At 35.7% G+C, this 15,958-nt stretch overlaps 1 protein-coding gene across 1 annotated transcript; it reads right to left on the bottom strand.

The window, feature by feature from the left end:
• Window positions 1–11,394: 11,394 nt before the first annotated feature.
• On the bottom strand, window positions 11,395–15,590 carry MLO11 (Seven transmembrane MLO family protein). The gene is made up of 15 exons (XM_079002535.1): window positions 14,692–15,590; window positions 14,502–14,559; window positions 14,187–14,407; window positions 13,986–14,102; window positions 13,840–13,900; window positions 13,622–13,716; window positions 13,422–13,496; window positions 13,140–13,225; window positions 13,011–13,060; window positions 12,868–12,908; window positions 12,608–12,781; window positions 12,413–12,448; window positions 12,251–12,318; window positions 12,103–12,163; window positions 11,395–12,012 (listed from the first exon to the last, which is right to left on the bottom strand). The coding sequence occupies exons 1-15, from the start codon at window positions 14,821–14,823 to the stop codon at window positions 11,626–11,628; spliced, it is 1,662 nt and encodes a 553-aa protein (XP_078858661.1). The 5' UTR covers window positions 14,824–15,590; the 3' UTR covers window positions 11,395–11,625.
• Between the last annotated feature and the right edge of the window lie 368 nt (window positions 15,591–15,958).

The raw sequence follows: 15,958 nt of genomic DNA on the forward strand, positions 1-15,958 counted from the left end.
CTAAAGTGCATAAGCTTGAGAAGCCTAATTAGAGACTAAACGAAGTATCGTAAAATAGGAATATGCACTTTCGGTATGGAAGTCAAAGGGTATTGATTTCTAGAAGCCCAATTGATCTCTAGGTATGTGTCAAAGCTAGTAGGAGCATAACTATTTTGTTGGATGACAATATTATTTCGTAGGAAACAATGTCTCTAGTTTGCAAATTGCAAAGTTTGGGAAATGTTTCGCTATGGTAAACTTAAGGGAGAGGAAAATCATACTTCGTTTTGAATCTAAAAGTTTAGATTGTATAGTTTTGTAACACCCCGTTTATTTAATAAATAAATAAAACAAATTGTTGAATGAACCGTAGCCCTAAAATTAATAATTATATTGAAAGGTGTTGGTCTCGAGGAGTTGACTGTCATAATTTTAGAAGGTGGGGATTAAAGTGTAAAATTCCGGACTTAATTTGTAAATATTTAAGAAGACAGGGGTGCATGGTAAACTATTGGGACTTGAATTGTAAGGAATTATTAAAGATAGGGGTCATTTGGTTAATATTGGAGCTGTTTTGAAAGAGACTTTATGGGGAGGGACTAAAAGGAAAAAAAAGAGTATAAGTTTGAATGGGGGACGGGACTTAAACCCGATAGTGTTCCTCTCCTGTTTTTAAGAGTTACGTGACCTCAAACCCTAAACCTAAACTGAAACAGCCGCCACCAAACTCCTACCTCTAATTGCCGCCTCCGTGACGCCATAGTAAACCACCGATCGAGTGACTCCGACGAAAAGTGTGAAGACCGAGACTGTAGCTATTGTTGTTGTTTCCTGGACGTTGCTCTCTTTCTTCCGAGTCGATCCTCATTGGGCTGCTTTGCCACCATTAAACACCACCTGTGGCGTCATCGTTGCCGCTGCTGTAGTTGTGCGTTCCACAGCCTAGTCAGTCGCCCTTCGTCGTCATTCTCCTTCTCCATTACCGAAGTTCGGCGTGGTGTGTGTCCATATCTCAGCCTTTGTCGTTGTGTGTGTGCATGTTCAGGCGTTATCATGATTATGTGTGTGTTTTGGCTGGCCGGAAGTTGATGAGAGCCACCATGGCAGCCAACCATGGTGGCTGCTGCCATTTTCGTTTCTATTATCCCCGACCACCGCCTGTAACCACGGGGAGTGGCTTTTTTATGTGTATTTCTCGCATGAGTGTGTGTAAAATGGTGTAATTATGTATGTGTAGTGGCGTGATGTTGTAGGCGCGATGCTAGGCCAAAAAATCTATGAAAAACCCCACCACCACCATCGTGAGGTGGTGGCTGCCGCCACGTGCCACCGTCGGCCACCACTAGGGTGGCTATGTGTGTGTTTATTTTAGATTTAAGCCTTGTAATTGTATTTAGCAAAAAGATTAATGAGAAGAACTGTAACCACCACCGTGAGGTGGTGGCTGCCACCGTGAGCCGCTGTTGACCACCACTACCTGAGGTGGTAGTGGGTGGTGCCCCTCTTGCAAACGCTAATTGACCTAATGAAACCTTAATGGGCTTAAAGATTAGTTTTGGGCCTATTGGGCCATGTTTGGGTGGGAAACCCTAATTAGGGTTTAGTAGACCCTAATTTTAGATATGTGGGCCTTGGACTTATTGGGACCCACTTTTGGGCCATCGGGATTGGACTATGTATTAAGCCCAACTACTCCATATCAATTATCTAGTGGAGTAAATGACTGAATGGATTAAGTCCTTAATGAGTTAAGTGAGAAACACTTAACCCTAATTGTCATTTTATGTGAAACCCTAATGTCAGCTGGGCCTTTCTTTTGGGCTTTGGTGATTGGGCTATTAATGGGCCATCCAAAATCAAGCATATGGACTAGAATAATTTAATGGGCTTTAGGTTAAGGCCCATGTAAGGGGCTTGGGCCCAATTTGGAAAATTAGGCCATAGATGGGCCATAGTTTGGGCCTTAATGATTATATGATACTGGGCCATTAGAATGTCAAATGTTGGACTGTAATAAGTGATTGGTCCTTTGAATAAGACCATGTAAAGGTTTGGGCCCAATTTGGAAAATTGGGCCATATGTTGGGCTTTGAGCTATAATCAGACTTTTGGGCCTTTGGATTGGGCCTTGGACTTGAATCAACCTAAGATAGGGGTAAAGCATTCTTTTACCCCAAGCGTGGACTTATGGATATATGTTGGAACCCGATTATTAATTGGGTGTTATTTTGATGTTGACAGATTCAGGAATCTGTCAGCCAGCAACCACAACTTTATCCGCGGGACTTTAGTAGTGTGAGGTGAGTCTCATCACTGTTTGTATGGGTCTAAGGCACCAATGCTGACCCATTTACTTTATGTATGATAGGAAGACCCGGGGGTTAGCCCTAGGCATTATGCATGAAAGACCAGGAGGCGGCTCCTGACACACATTATGTTATTATGTATGGTAGGATGACCCGGGGGTTAGCCCTAGGCAATATGTATGAAAGATCAGGAGGTGGCTCCTGGTGCACTGTATGCTATTATGTATGAAAGACCAGGAGGTGGCTCCTGGCACACTATATGATGATTAGCTAAGTAGAGTAGTATGTATGCTAGTTGTCTTTGTGATGCTTGCATGGAAGACCAGGAGGTGGCTCTTGGCACTTGTCTGTGAGACTAAGGGGGTGGCCCCCGACTTGGCAAGAAAGACCATGTGGCGGCCCGTGGCATAATGGCAAGACTATGTTTGGCACATAACATCTTTACTGATTATGATATATGTATGGCTCATGTTTATGTATAACAGTATGCAAGTATGTGTTTATATGCTAGACAATATCCGGTTGAAAGAGACCGAAGGGGTAGGCCAGCACCCATATATGCTAGGTAGTATGTTGATATGTATGGTATGTGGTATTTGGGGAACTCGCTGTAACGCCCGCGTTTCCAGGCTAGACATTATCATTGATGTAATAGTCTAGGTTAACCCTTGTAACTCTTTTTGAAGTATTAATGATGAAATATTTGAGTATTATGTGAATTATGTGTTTATTTTCTTAATTATTATAATTTAATGATTTAAGAATAAAATAAGTGTCAAATTTGAAGTATGGGATAATCCCAATATCTTTGCATAAAGATGTAGTGGTCGAAACAAGGATTCCGAAGATATAAAGAATGCCGAAATCCGAGTTATAACGAAGAAGTTATGACCTGTCGAAGTTTCGCGACAAAACCGACAACGCTGAATGACGTAAAAGTGAAATTTATGTTAGAGAAATATTTAGCCTTAGTGATGTAAACGAAAGTCGTAGATTTCGTTAAACCGAGAGCGTGCATAAAAAGAACGCCCAAATCTGACTTCGTATGAGGAAGTTATGATTTTTCGAAGTTTCGACTTAGCAGTATGCAGCCCGAATACTCGCTTTGAGATCGAGCGGTTTTTAGCCAAAACAATCTAAATGAGAATCGAATGTCTCGTTAATAGGAGTAAAACGATAAAAAGATAGGCGAAAACGGACGTCGGATGAAGAAGTTATGAATTTATAACGGAATTTTCCTGTCCCGGCCTACTAAAAATAAATAATAAAAATAAAGTCAAAATTAGCTGACGGAGTCTAAACAAAAGTTTTAGATCGTAGTCTCACCTACGTGTGGATATAAAAAACGTCGAAAACGGAGTTCGTATGAGGAAGATATGAATTTTTGAAGTTTAATAAATATTTTCGATATTTTATTTATATATATTCCAATATTATCCGAAGGAGGGGAGTCAGCGATCTTATCGTCATTACGCCCAACGTAATCTCAAGTTACGCCCAATGTAATTCGACCTTCCAACCCCTATAAAAGGAGGTCGAGGGCAACCGAGTTCATTGCTCATTTCTTCCATTTTTCTCGTGTTTTTGCATCGTTTTTCGTGCAAGAATTATCCTGAAGCCCCGGTATCATTCCCGAGCCCCGAAGCAAGTCCCGAGGTCCCGAAGATCCCGAGAAGTAAGATTCCCGAGCCGAAGCTCTGCCCACGAGGAGTCCGGTTTTTGTGAAGATCTTCCAGATCTGCCGAAGAATACTACTTCTACAAGCTGTAGTGCTGTCCGATCATTTTCTGATCAAGTGAGTGTGTAGTTACTTTCTTCTAACGCATAATTATGAAGTATTTTATACGAAATACGTGTTATGTGTATAATTTTGTTGTTATATATAATGTATATTCATTCTCTTCTATCTCATAGATCTGATTTATTTTCTATGAAATACGTGTTATGTGGGTGTGCCTCATCTGTTATGTGGAATATGTATTGAATGAAAATGCTATACAGGTTTTAAACTATGTATGAAAATATATATTTTTATCTACTAATATGTTGGGTAGAACATGGGTAGATAGTTGGTGTGTAATAAGCAGATGAGAGGCCTCGATGTTGTTGTTGTTGTTGATCTAGTTATTCAGCGGAGTATGGATAACGACCACAGACTCTTTCTAGACAGTCTTGTGGAACGCTAGCAGGTTCATAACCTGTAGGTGTTGTGAACGATGTGTTCACCGGTGTACTCTATCCCCCTCATGGTTGCCTTTAGGATATCTATTGTTGAGGAGACCCCTTAGCAGTAATGTCCGTCCCGATGAAAATCCTAGATTAGGTCCCTTGAGATAGATGTTGTTTTAGGGACGTAAAGTGAGGATAACGAGAATGGGTAATCGGGTTATTGTTGGTTGGTGAAATTAAATATAATTTATTTATTGTGGGTTGAAAACCCTATATGCTCATCAAGCTCCCAAGCTTGACCCACTCAGTTTTATTTGTATTACAGGAAGTGGCGCAAGGGCGTAAGATGGATGAATCATCGAGTTGTTTTGTTTACAAGTCTGTATATGTATATATTTGTTGAATGATTTGTAATGTTATCGTTTATGCTTTATGGTCTGTATTGGAACATGACATCCCGAGTTTTGATTATATAATGAAAATGCATCTCTTGATGAAATGCTTTGATAAATATTATTTTATCATGTTTTTTTTGCGAACAAATTCCGCAACACTTTTAAATCAAAAGGATTTACTCTGAAATTATTTTAAAAAACATAAATGAAATCGGTCTTTTCTGGCCGTGATTTTGGGGATGTCACACTCGCTAAGCTTCGTGTATACGGTTTTCAGTTTTGGTTTCAGATATTTCATTTTCAAAAGAAAGGAGCCAACTCGATCGCAGCGCATTACACTATGTTTTCTGCACAGGAGATCTTTGCGATTATACTTTGATATGATTTTTTGATGGCATGTTTTGATTATTGACGTACTGGTTTTGACATGATATGTTATTATGGATGTTTTCTTATACTATTATTTTTATAATAACTTAATTAAAACGAAATTTTTGGCTTGTATTTTTGGGATGTTACAAGTTTAATGGAGCTTAGTAAAAACATATATGAATAGCATGTTGAAATATTTCAACATAGGAGATTCGATCTATAGAGATATTATAGCAAGAAATTGAACACATATTAAATCTGTGTATATATAATAATGAGTTGAGTCCCTATGGTTCGGATATATGATCAATCATATATGCTATAATATTCACCTATTCTAATTTTTCTAATGCCTTAAGAATTGTGAAAAAAGGATTATAATTTCGTGTGACCAAAGTTGTTAAACAACTGTCAAGAACATTCTAAGGTTTTATTGAGGATTGGTTGGTTGTTGACAACTGTAAGTATGATATTATTTAGGACGGACCATAGTGACATGCTTTGGATTGAGATGATTCTTCATCGGATTTGATGGTCATATGAGAATATGTAAATGTTTCCATAATGGGAGATGGTTATAAAATCTACATGTGAGTTGGTAACTTTAATGAAAGAGAAGTGTCCAAGGGGTGTACCTTGAAATTGAGACTTCATAACCATGAAATTATTCCAAGTAACAAGTTTCAGTGGAACATTTTGTAATATCGAAGGTTCAGTCTCTCTGACTTTAGAACCTCGACATCACAGACGGTCAATTCATGTACATATGAAATTCCACTACATCTTAGATGACAATAAGATTTTGGAATTGTGAAATGAGCATCATTGGAGTAATGTCCAGTTGATATGTTCATAGAGGAAGGACCATAGAGAGGCATAATATGCATGTTTATAACATGGCATGACTAATGTTATTTAACTCAAGTGATTATTTGATTACATGAAACAATCTATAATGAATAAATTGGTAATTGTTATGGTGATTAATTAATAAGGATTTGTTTATATTCAAAGGGTTTGATACCATAGTTAATTAGTTTATTATTGTGGTTCACTTTGCATGTTTACTTCCCTGAGTAATTTAAATATTATTCAAAATTCCACAGTCGGTCATACTTTTGGGAGTAGGTAATGATTTAAGACTATCATGGAGTGTTAATAAAATTATTTATGTTAAAGTTGTATTACATGAAGATTGCTATTATTCTCATTAGTTCTTGAAGGGATTTCAAGTAATGGATAAACCCACGATTATAGATTACTTCATGGATTCAATCACAAGTAATTTTAAAAAGATAATATCTACTATTCTTCAAACTGAGATGCATAAGTTATAGTTTATGAATCTGTTATGCATTGGTATTGCATCCGTAAATTGATGTCATAAAATGTATTTCCATGTATGGCATAATAAGTAAATATTATAATTATGTAGTCAAGGTTTATTCGTTCATTTTTCCTGAATAAGGAAAAAAAATGATATCTTTGGGACCCTCGATGATTTGATGTTGACATTCATGTGTAAGGCCTTGCCCAGACTAAATTGATGTGTTCATTTAGTAGTCTGAATCTAGTCACCATAAATCGGAAACCATGAAACAGAATCTTGGACATGAGATTGATTTGTATCAACGTCTTGTGTCCACACGATATATTGTAGAACAAAGGAATAACTTATTACTTATCTTAGGGCCAACGTTTGATTTTAATCAGAGTTAGACAGTAGCTTTGGAAAACACCTTTGCTGTTTATTTGAAGTTTATATTTGTAATTGTAATTGATGACTTGTCCAAGTGGGGGACTGTTGGAATAGGTGTGCAAAGTCATAACTAAATTGGTCAAAGTCAAAACTAAATTGATATAACTTTATGGAATAATAACAAATTCCTTTTTGGATTTCTCTTATAACCAGAAATAGCTAGAATTGATATTAGGAGATAGATAAAATGATTTGTTAACATATTATATGATTAACATATTAACTGGAAATAGAAAATAATTAATTTTGAATTAATTAGAAATTGTTGGAATTAAGTCATTATTAATTAGAATTAATCTAGAATTAATTAGGGATTAACTAGAATTGATTAAAGGTCCAAGGGTTAAATTGTAATTATTTATAGTTGAGCAAGAAAACAATTCTAGAACCCTTTATAGGGTGGTGGGCGGTTTTGTCAAGGTTTTTGGAGGATTCTGGAAGCTTGCTTAGCCAATAAGGATTACCATATTTGAATAGATAAAATATTATTATTTTATTATTTAAATCTAGGGTTTCCTTGGACCGCTTACACTATAAATAGGACCCAAAGGAAGCCAAATTCGTTTCATACCTTTTTAAGAGGCATATATCCGAAAGTTCTTCTTCCCCCTTTCTTTCCTCATCAATCTAGGGTTTCTATGGTTTTGGGTGTGAGTCATTAGAGGCAACCATATTTTTGGTGCTAGCTTTCTAAAGATCAAGAAGGGATTCAAGAATATTGTTTACTATAAAATGTCAAAGGTATGTAATCAAACTTTTAGATTTCTGTTATAGGGTTTCTTGTTTTAAGTTTTATACGTATGTTGCTATTAATATGTAAAGACAGATCATTTAGGTTACATGTACCCTTAAGCGTTTAAGTGATTTTTCCGCATGTACATTGAATTTGTAACCTATAAATTCCATCATGTTCAACAAAATCGAGTCTTCCAATCGAGGAGGAGAATCAAGTCGTGGTGGTCGGGGAGGCCGTGGTTTGGGATGCGGAGTTCGAGGAGGATGTCACAACAATACTTATCAACAAAATCAAACCACAAATAACGACGATTCTGAAAAGTCAAAAAGGAAGAACAAAGATCATTCCAAAGTACAATGCTATAGGTGTGACAAGTTTAGTCATTTTGCATCATAATGCCTGGAACGAAAAGCCAAGCAAGAAGAAGTGCATGTATATGGGATTGAAGATAAAGATTCACACCTTTTTATGGCTCAAAACCCTCTATGAGACAGTTTTCTTAAATGAAGAAGGTGTTATACCAAGAAAATTAGAAAATCAAGAAAACAATAGTGATACTTGGTACTTGGACAACTTGGACAACGAGATGTTATTTTCGATGAAAACTCAAGCTGAAGTTGGGAAAAAAAATCGAGCCTACACTAGAACCTGGTATGCTTTGGGTTCAATGGTCGGAGTTGGTTGATGTCGAAAGTGGACCAGGAGCGGGTGAAGCACACAAACAAAACCGAGCAGGGTGAAGAAAGCGAGTCAAGATCACAACCGATGCCACCTCCAATAAATACAGAAATGGTTGTACAAGATGAAGTTTCACAGTTACGAAGGTCGAATCGCAACACACAAGTTCCAAGAAGATATGATGATTTCGAAGTTGACTTCTACATTGAGATTCACAAGCTACTTTTAGCTCTCAATGAAGATGAACCAACAACTTACCATGAAGGCAAGTCGAATCCCTTATGGGTAAAAGCAATGGAAGAAGAAATTGACTCAATTGAGAAGAACGAAACTTGGAAACTTGTAAAAAGACCATACGACAAAACCATTATTAGATTAAAATGGGTCTATAAAATAAAAAGAGATGGAAGCATCTCAATTAGCAAGTACAAGGATAGAATTGTAGCAAAAAGGTATCTTCAACAACACGGTATCGATTTCAAAGAAGTTTTTACATATGTAGTGAGAATCGAAACTGTTAGCAGTTTAATAACACTAGCTACTTCAAAAGGATGGGAATTACATCATCCAGATATGAAATATGCTTTTCTACATGGTGAATTATAAGAGGAAGTGTATGTAAAAAAACCTGAAGGTTTTGAAAAAAAAGGAAAAAACAAATAGGAAGAATTTCATGCTCAAGCTCATAAAAGCGTTATATGGTTTACGTAAAGCTCCTCATACGTGGAACATGAAGTTGGACGAAATTCTTAAAAATATTAAGTTCCAAAGGTGCGTGCAAGAACAAGCATATACTGAAGAAAAATAGATTCCAGTCTAATTCTAGTTGGAGCGTACGTTGATGACTTGGTCGTTATGGGAACAAACATGTCAATTATAAACAAGTTAAAGCATGCAATGGCAACAAACTTTGATAGGAGTGATCTTGGAATATTGAGATATTACCTAGGAATAGAGGTGTATCAAAAGAAGGATAACATACTAATTATGTAAGAAAGGTATACAAAAAAGGTGCTCAAAGACACAAGGATGTATGACTGCAATCCTACGTGCATCCAAATGTGAAATTCTCGAAAGGAGAGGGCAAGGAAGACACAGATGCATCTGAATATCGAAGCCTAGTTTAGAAGATTGAAATATTTACTTCAAACACGAGCTAATTTGGCTTACTCAGTTGGCATTGCTAGTCGTTATATTCAAACTCCAAAGAAGTCACATGTGGCTGCTATAAAACAAATATTGTGATATGTAAAATGTACTATCGGGTACGTGATTCGTTATAGTCATAATAATCTAATTAATCTAGTTGGGTATTGTAATAGCAGTTACAACATTGGTCAAGATGATGGAAGAAATACCACCATACATGTTTCTACTTTGGTGAATTACCAATCATGTGGTTCTCTAAAAAGCAAGAAACGGTGGCGTTATCATCTTGTGAAGCTGAGTATATGGCTGCATATATAGCAAATTGTCAATCAGTTTGGTTACGAGATCTTTTGAGAGAAACCCAGTTTTTCATGGTCAGAGCACGCACATCAAATCTCATTTCCACTACATACAAGAACGAGTTGAAGAAAAGATCATAGTCGAGCATATCAACGAAAAGGAACAATAAGCTGACATTTTGAGAAAGGCGTTAGCTAAGATAAAGTTAGTTGAAATGCACAAGCTGGTAGGAGTTGAAGACCTCTCAATTTCCATTCGAAAATGAAGGGGTGATTAGTGGTAATTTCCGGTTCTACCCTTCCATACACGATGAGGTGTAGGAATGATATTTCCTTTGACAACAAAGAAACTTAAGACGCTTAGGGATCAAGCAAATAAGTTGCTTAGGGAACAAGCATCTATTATATATGCCAAGTTTGTATTCAAGTAGAAACAAACTAGGATGATATATATATATATATATATATATATATATATATATATATATATATATATATATATATATATATATATATATATATATATATATATATCGAAACATGTAGGTTTTGATCATCATAAAAGTGAGAATAAGATATGAGAGATTGTAATCAATTTTGAGTTATTTTCTTAATTACAATAAGAGTTTATTCCTTTCATTATTATGTTATTTTTATGTTCATCAATTATTAAAACATGTAATTCGTGAAGGAGGTTGCAAAGCCAATAAATCCTAACAACATCGTTGGTGACACATTGGTACTCGATCTATAGATAACGGTATGTTGTTTAGTGGACTAAGATGTCATATTACTACCTAGAAACACACAACATCCATATGTTGATCGTCTAGAAATGCAACAACCTCCCCAATCAACATCAAGATAGGCAATAAGTCTAGTAACAGGGAAGACATGAAGTTGTAAACCATGGTTCAAAGTGCCTCCTAGGTAATTTAAACCAAATAATTTCTAACACTATTTTATTGGTTCGTTAATTTTGAAGGTCCTTTACGAAAAAGAGTAAAAATGAGCACCTAAATTTTTATATGTATAAACAAAATTCATTCCCACTACGAAAAGATTCGATACCTAATAAACCGGTAGTCCTTAATTAGATTAATGACTAGGATTAAAACTAATACGTACCTATTGGTCGCTAAGTCCTTCACTAATTTTGTTGTTCACGTGTTTCTATAACGAACTTTCAATTTTGTTCACATTTAGTCTATGCAATTTTTTCATGATTGATTTATCCATGAATTATTTGAAATTATGACCATTTGTAAATGGTTATAAAATGCGAACAATTTCAAATAATTCATTAATAAATCAAACATTAAAAAAAAAATTAATGACTAAATATGAACTAAATTGACCCTTTCAAAACATTATCCCTTTTAAGAAAACCCATCAATTGAACCACAAATGTACATAGGTGATAGATGTTCCTTCAATCCTTCAACGGCTAGTTGACTAGTTCTAACAAAAGCCCACGCAAAGCTAAAACAAAGGATATCAGGATATTTCCAACCCAATTTTATTTTTAGAAAGTAAAAAAGAAAATTAATTATCTCGGGCACAGTTCTAACTTTTTATTATCAAAAATAATATATATTTTTTCAATCTTGTGTGTTTTCGTATGGTAAAAAAAAAGACCCGTATCATTGTATGTTTACATTTACAATCATATAAGTTTCACAAATCATAACGTAATCACATCCCCTCCCCTATAAATTACCACAACTCACCTACCTCAACATATCAACAAATAAAAAAAATATATATCAATCTCTTACCTTCATTCCCTCTGAGCCGGCAACGAAGCGGATCTGGTAATAGTTTCCGGAACAAAGCTGGGTGAAGCCGAAGAAGACACAGAGGCACAAGGTCGAAGAAGCGGTGTCCCAACCCGACTCGAGTTTTCATTAGCAGCAAATGAGGAATTGCCACGTGGCGGCAACTCGATTTCCAGACCCTGGCCACGTGGCAAGCGGGCCCGCGGACTATCCAACTCACGGTGCTCTAATTCCTCAACAGATATGACGGTGCTTGTATCCGTGTGAACCGTTGAATCATCTCCGTATATGCCTAACCGCCTTCTCCTTCTCCTTGCATCCTTTCCCCATCCATGGATTGTATCTCTTATTCTTTGTGGAATTAATGCTGCCTTGTAATTCGTACCCATCTGTGTACAACAATACACTCTTCATGTTACTGTATCCCACAACACTGTCCTATAATATAAGTGTTGTATATGTTGGAGTCAAAATCATACCTGGGTAACAAGGGCATAGAGTGGTAGGGTGCTATAGCTGCATAAGAATTGGCCCACAAACCTGGGTAATGGAAACAAGAGACAAGAATAATGAGAGGTTTAATTGTGTATGAAATCCGTGTCAAATTCAATGGAATTTTATTCATACCCTAAAAACAGGCGTATGTACACGAGCATGTGGTTCTTGATGAAACAAGAATTATAACCGAATTGCCACTGGAATAACAACAGAGCATAGTTGATGTATAAATATATATAATGAAAACTTTTGAGATGAAAAGATGTTAGGGAATTAAGTAGAAGAAATTACCCAGAACCAAAAGAAAGAAGCTAGTTCAAATGCGTTCTGCATACGAATTGTTCATGAGTTATGAAGTTGTATTACTAAAAACTAGATGGGGTATTAAAAATAAATAAATAGAAGTACATTGCTATTTCTTGAATTTAACTGTAAAAATGAATGCGGGATGGAAATGAAGAATCAAATGGAGGAAACTACACTAACCTGGAAAAGAATAAAGTGGATTAACTTGAGCAAAAGTTCTGGCTTTTTAAACCAGAAGAGTTCATCTCGAGGCTTTAACCTTCTTTCAGAAAAGAATCCCCCTGTATTTGCAGCACTTTCAAGTGCCAAAGTAGCAATAACATGTTGCAGTTTTGTCCCCACAAGCAAAACAAGCTGATCATAAACACAAACACAATCAGAATATGAAAAAAAAAAAAAAAAAAAGCCAATAGCTAACAATGATAAAAGTGACTTCTTACAGTTATAGGAATGATAGCAATCCAAAAATAAAGATTCGATCCTGCAGGCAAGGTACAATTATTTAGTTCATCTGTGCAAAAGACGTGAATGCCCTCACCATTGAAGATTACCCTAGAAAGCTTGTTCAGTGTAAAATTAATACCTTTTATGTTAAAGAGCATAAAGGCCACCACAAATCCCCAGAGTGGGCCACTGCAAGGAATCAAGCAAGCAACTTTATATTAATGAAAAAAAAAAGTACTGCAGATGTGATAGAATGAAAGTTCCTTACCTTACTCCAACTATTCTCTGAAATTCTTCTTCCATGGATCGAATCATATAACTGTGAAAATCATATTTTGATGTGAGGTTGTGGTTCTGCCAAGAACAAGAAAAACAAACAACTGTGAACAATATTTTCAAGGTACAAGATTTAAAAATAAGGTTTATGGCATAATTCGAACACCTACATTGCAATTCAATTAAGGGGACTCAACTTAATATATTACAAAGTTAAAGGTGTACTTCATAAATATACGATTTAAACAACTTAGCATAGGTTAAGGTTTCATACCATGATGAAGGCTTTACGCAGAGTAAGGTAATCTGCACGAACAACAGAACGCCCAAATTGTCGAAAAAAACATATCTGTAAACCAATTTAAACAAAACATATATGGACCATATATAGTCAATCCAACTAATTTCTTGTAAGTTATAATGATTGTTAATGGGAAAATAAGGGTATAAAAATGTAATTTACTTACTACTTACCATCCAAGTAACTAAACCATTTGTAAGCAAAGGGTTAGATGAGTGGAATTTGACCATAGTTGACTGCCTTCGCATTGTCTCATCTCTTGATATTTCTGCACAAGTAAACATGTTGTTACTAAATAACATCATCTAAGATGTTGACTAAAAACAAAAACAATTCTTATATTAAAGAATGATTATCAATTAGATATATATAAAGTACAAGTGTATAATACCAGTTAGCACATCATGTCTATCCACTTGAGCCTCATCTTCCCATCTCCTCCAACTATGGATCTGACAAAATTACAAGAAACTCAAATTCAATACTTATTATTGAGTAAAAAAAACATCAATTAAGAGTAAAGAAAAGTAAATAAACCTTCACTACAGCCAGAAGCATTGTTAAGCAGCTGTAAGACACATGAGTAATTGCCATGACAAATATAAATCGGTGCAGTTGTTCAAGGCCTTCATATGATACAAAAGGCTCATAATCCTGTAACATTTTAGTTGATTGTATAAAAAGGGCATAAAATATGATACATGAAGTAAGTAAGGAGTATATATTAACATGACTCACCTTTTGACAGGTGTTCTGATTCAGTACATTCAATACTCTCCTTTGAGGATAAACAAAATTCATCAAAAGTTTCCTTTTACTACCCTCCATTTCTTCATCGACATCAGACCTAGTGCATGGAGCAAATGCACTATTATAGTACTTTGAGGGGATACAAATATTTGATATGATGCTAGAGGTGGCTGTAAGGAGGAGAGATATAAAGCCAAGAAGCATCAATTCTGCAGATAAACAACCAAAACATGATGATCAGAAAGATGACGTGGCATATCAGGAGTTCAGAATTCATTTGGTTCCATATATATTGAAAAATACCTTCTTTCATTTTCTCCACGGCAGCAAGCAATGGCTTGCGATTTGTTTTCCTCAACCACTGTCATGTTAACACAAATTATCAAGAAAACAAATAAAACTTTAGCCTAAAGATTCATAATTGAAGATATGGGACCAAATATTTGAAATATATTAAACAAAAAAAAACCTAACAAAGATGAAGAACACTTACGTTGCTCAAACGATGAATTGATCTTTCTACAAGCAAGGAAACAACAACAAAGATGGTCAACACGGTAGCCACAGACCATGTTGGAGTCAAAGCCAAAGATCTTGATTCTTCTTTGTCAACCTCGGACGACATTTTTCACAAATTGTTTACCCAATTTGTACGCCTGTAATTAAATTACCCTCTAATAACACCCTTATTCGAACTCTTTACAACCGAACATCCAATTACCCATAACATAAAAACGCATACAGCATATAAAGCGCTTTCTTGCTTCTTCTTTTTCTTTTACCCAGAAAAGAAGTCTTTGATTACTTGAGACCAGCCGTCATTGGCTCCAATCCAAACCGAAATCTTACAATGCAAGATTCGTGTTTTTTTGTGAGTGATCTCTCATGGACTTTTAGTCGAACAGGCTGTGTGCACAGCAGATGATCCAAATGCGCGACACCCACTTTTCTTGGAGTTAAGTAGTAACATATAAAAAAAAAAGTTACTAGTAGATGCAGTGCACGGTTGAGGAAATCAAGATTTGCACTTTTCAAATCGATCTTTAATCTTTACTTTCTTTGTATTTGTATTTGTATCAAGATTTAAAAAGATACAAAACAAAAACGAATCTTCACTGGTTTCCGAGATACCCAACTCTTTTTTCACTCAGTAATAAAGAAATGGGATATTGAAATCTAGAAAGTACCCAAACTCTGCTTTCCCTCTGTAATAAAGAAATACACAAAGTACACCAGGGATGTGTAGTTAACATATAATTTGTTATTTGGGGGGTTTTTTCTGAGCAACTTCGGAGAGTAGTCAATAATCGCTACAACTGGACTCCGAATGAAACACACTCGCCAGCTCTGTCTTCCGTTTCTCTCTCATAAAACACGAACTAATAAATACAGAGGGAGAAGATTGCGGGGCGGTCTAATGTTGCGCGTAATTAGCGGAAACGACGTCGGTTCTTTGATTGGCGAGATTATTGTTTCCAAAAAAGAAAAGAAAAACAACACTAATTAATCATATAATAAAATGGTCCATGTGATTTATAAAACGTCATAAAGTTAGTCTTCATTATTATTATTTTTTCCTAACGAGGATGACTCGTATTGTTTTAATTTTCTGTGTGGTGGGTCATTAATGTCTGTAAAATAACTTATATCTCATTTTAACTTTATTTTACCTTTTTAAACTAATTTTAATTACAAAAATAGTAAATAATTTTTTTTTCTCTCAACAAACCAAGGCATCCTTTCATCATCGCACCACATAA

Source organism: Lactuca serriola, chromosome 5 (assembly GCF_051521515.1).
Source record: "Lactuca serriola cultivar US96UC23 chromosome 5, Lser_US96UC23_V15, whole genome shotgun sequence".
Taxonomy (NCBI): Eukaryota; Viridiplantae; Streptophyta; class Magnoliopsida; order Asterales; family Asteraceae; genus Lactuca; species Lactuca serriola.

Coding starts and splice junctions, on each gene's coding strand:
- MLO11 (XM_079002535.1), bottom strand. CDS start 14,823: ATGTCGTCCGAGGTTGACAAAGAAGAATCAAGATCTTTGGCTTTGACT. Junction 13,717..13,839: donor TAGACATGATGTGCTAACTG/GTATTATACACT, acceptor TTACTTGTGCAG/AAATATCAAGAGATGAGACA. Junction 13,497..13,621: donor ATGGTTTAGTTACTTGGATG/GTAAGTAGTAAG, acceptor ATTGGTTTACAG/ATATGTTTTTTTCGACAATT.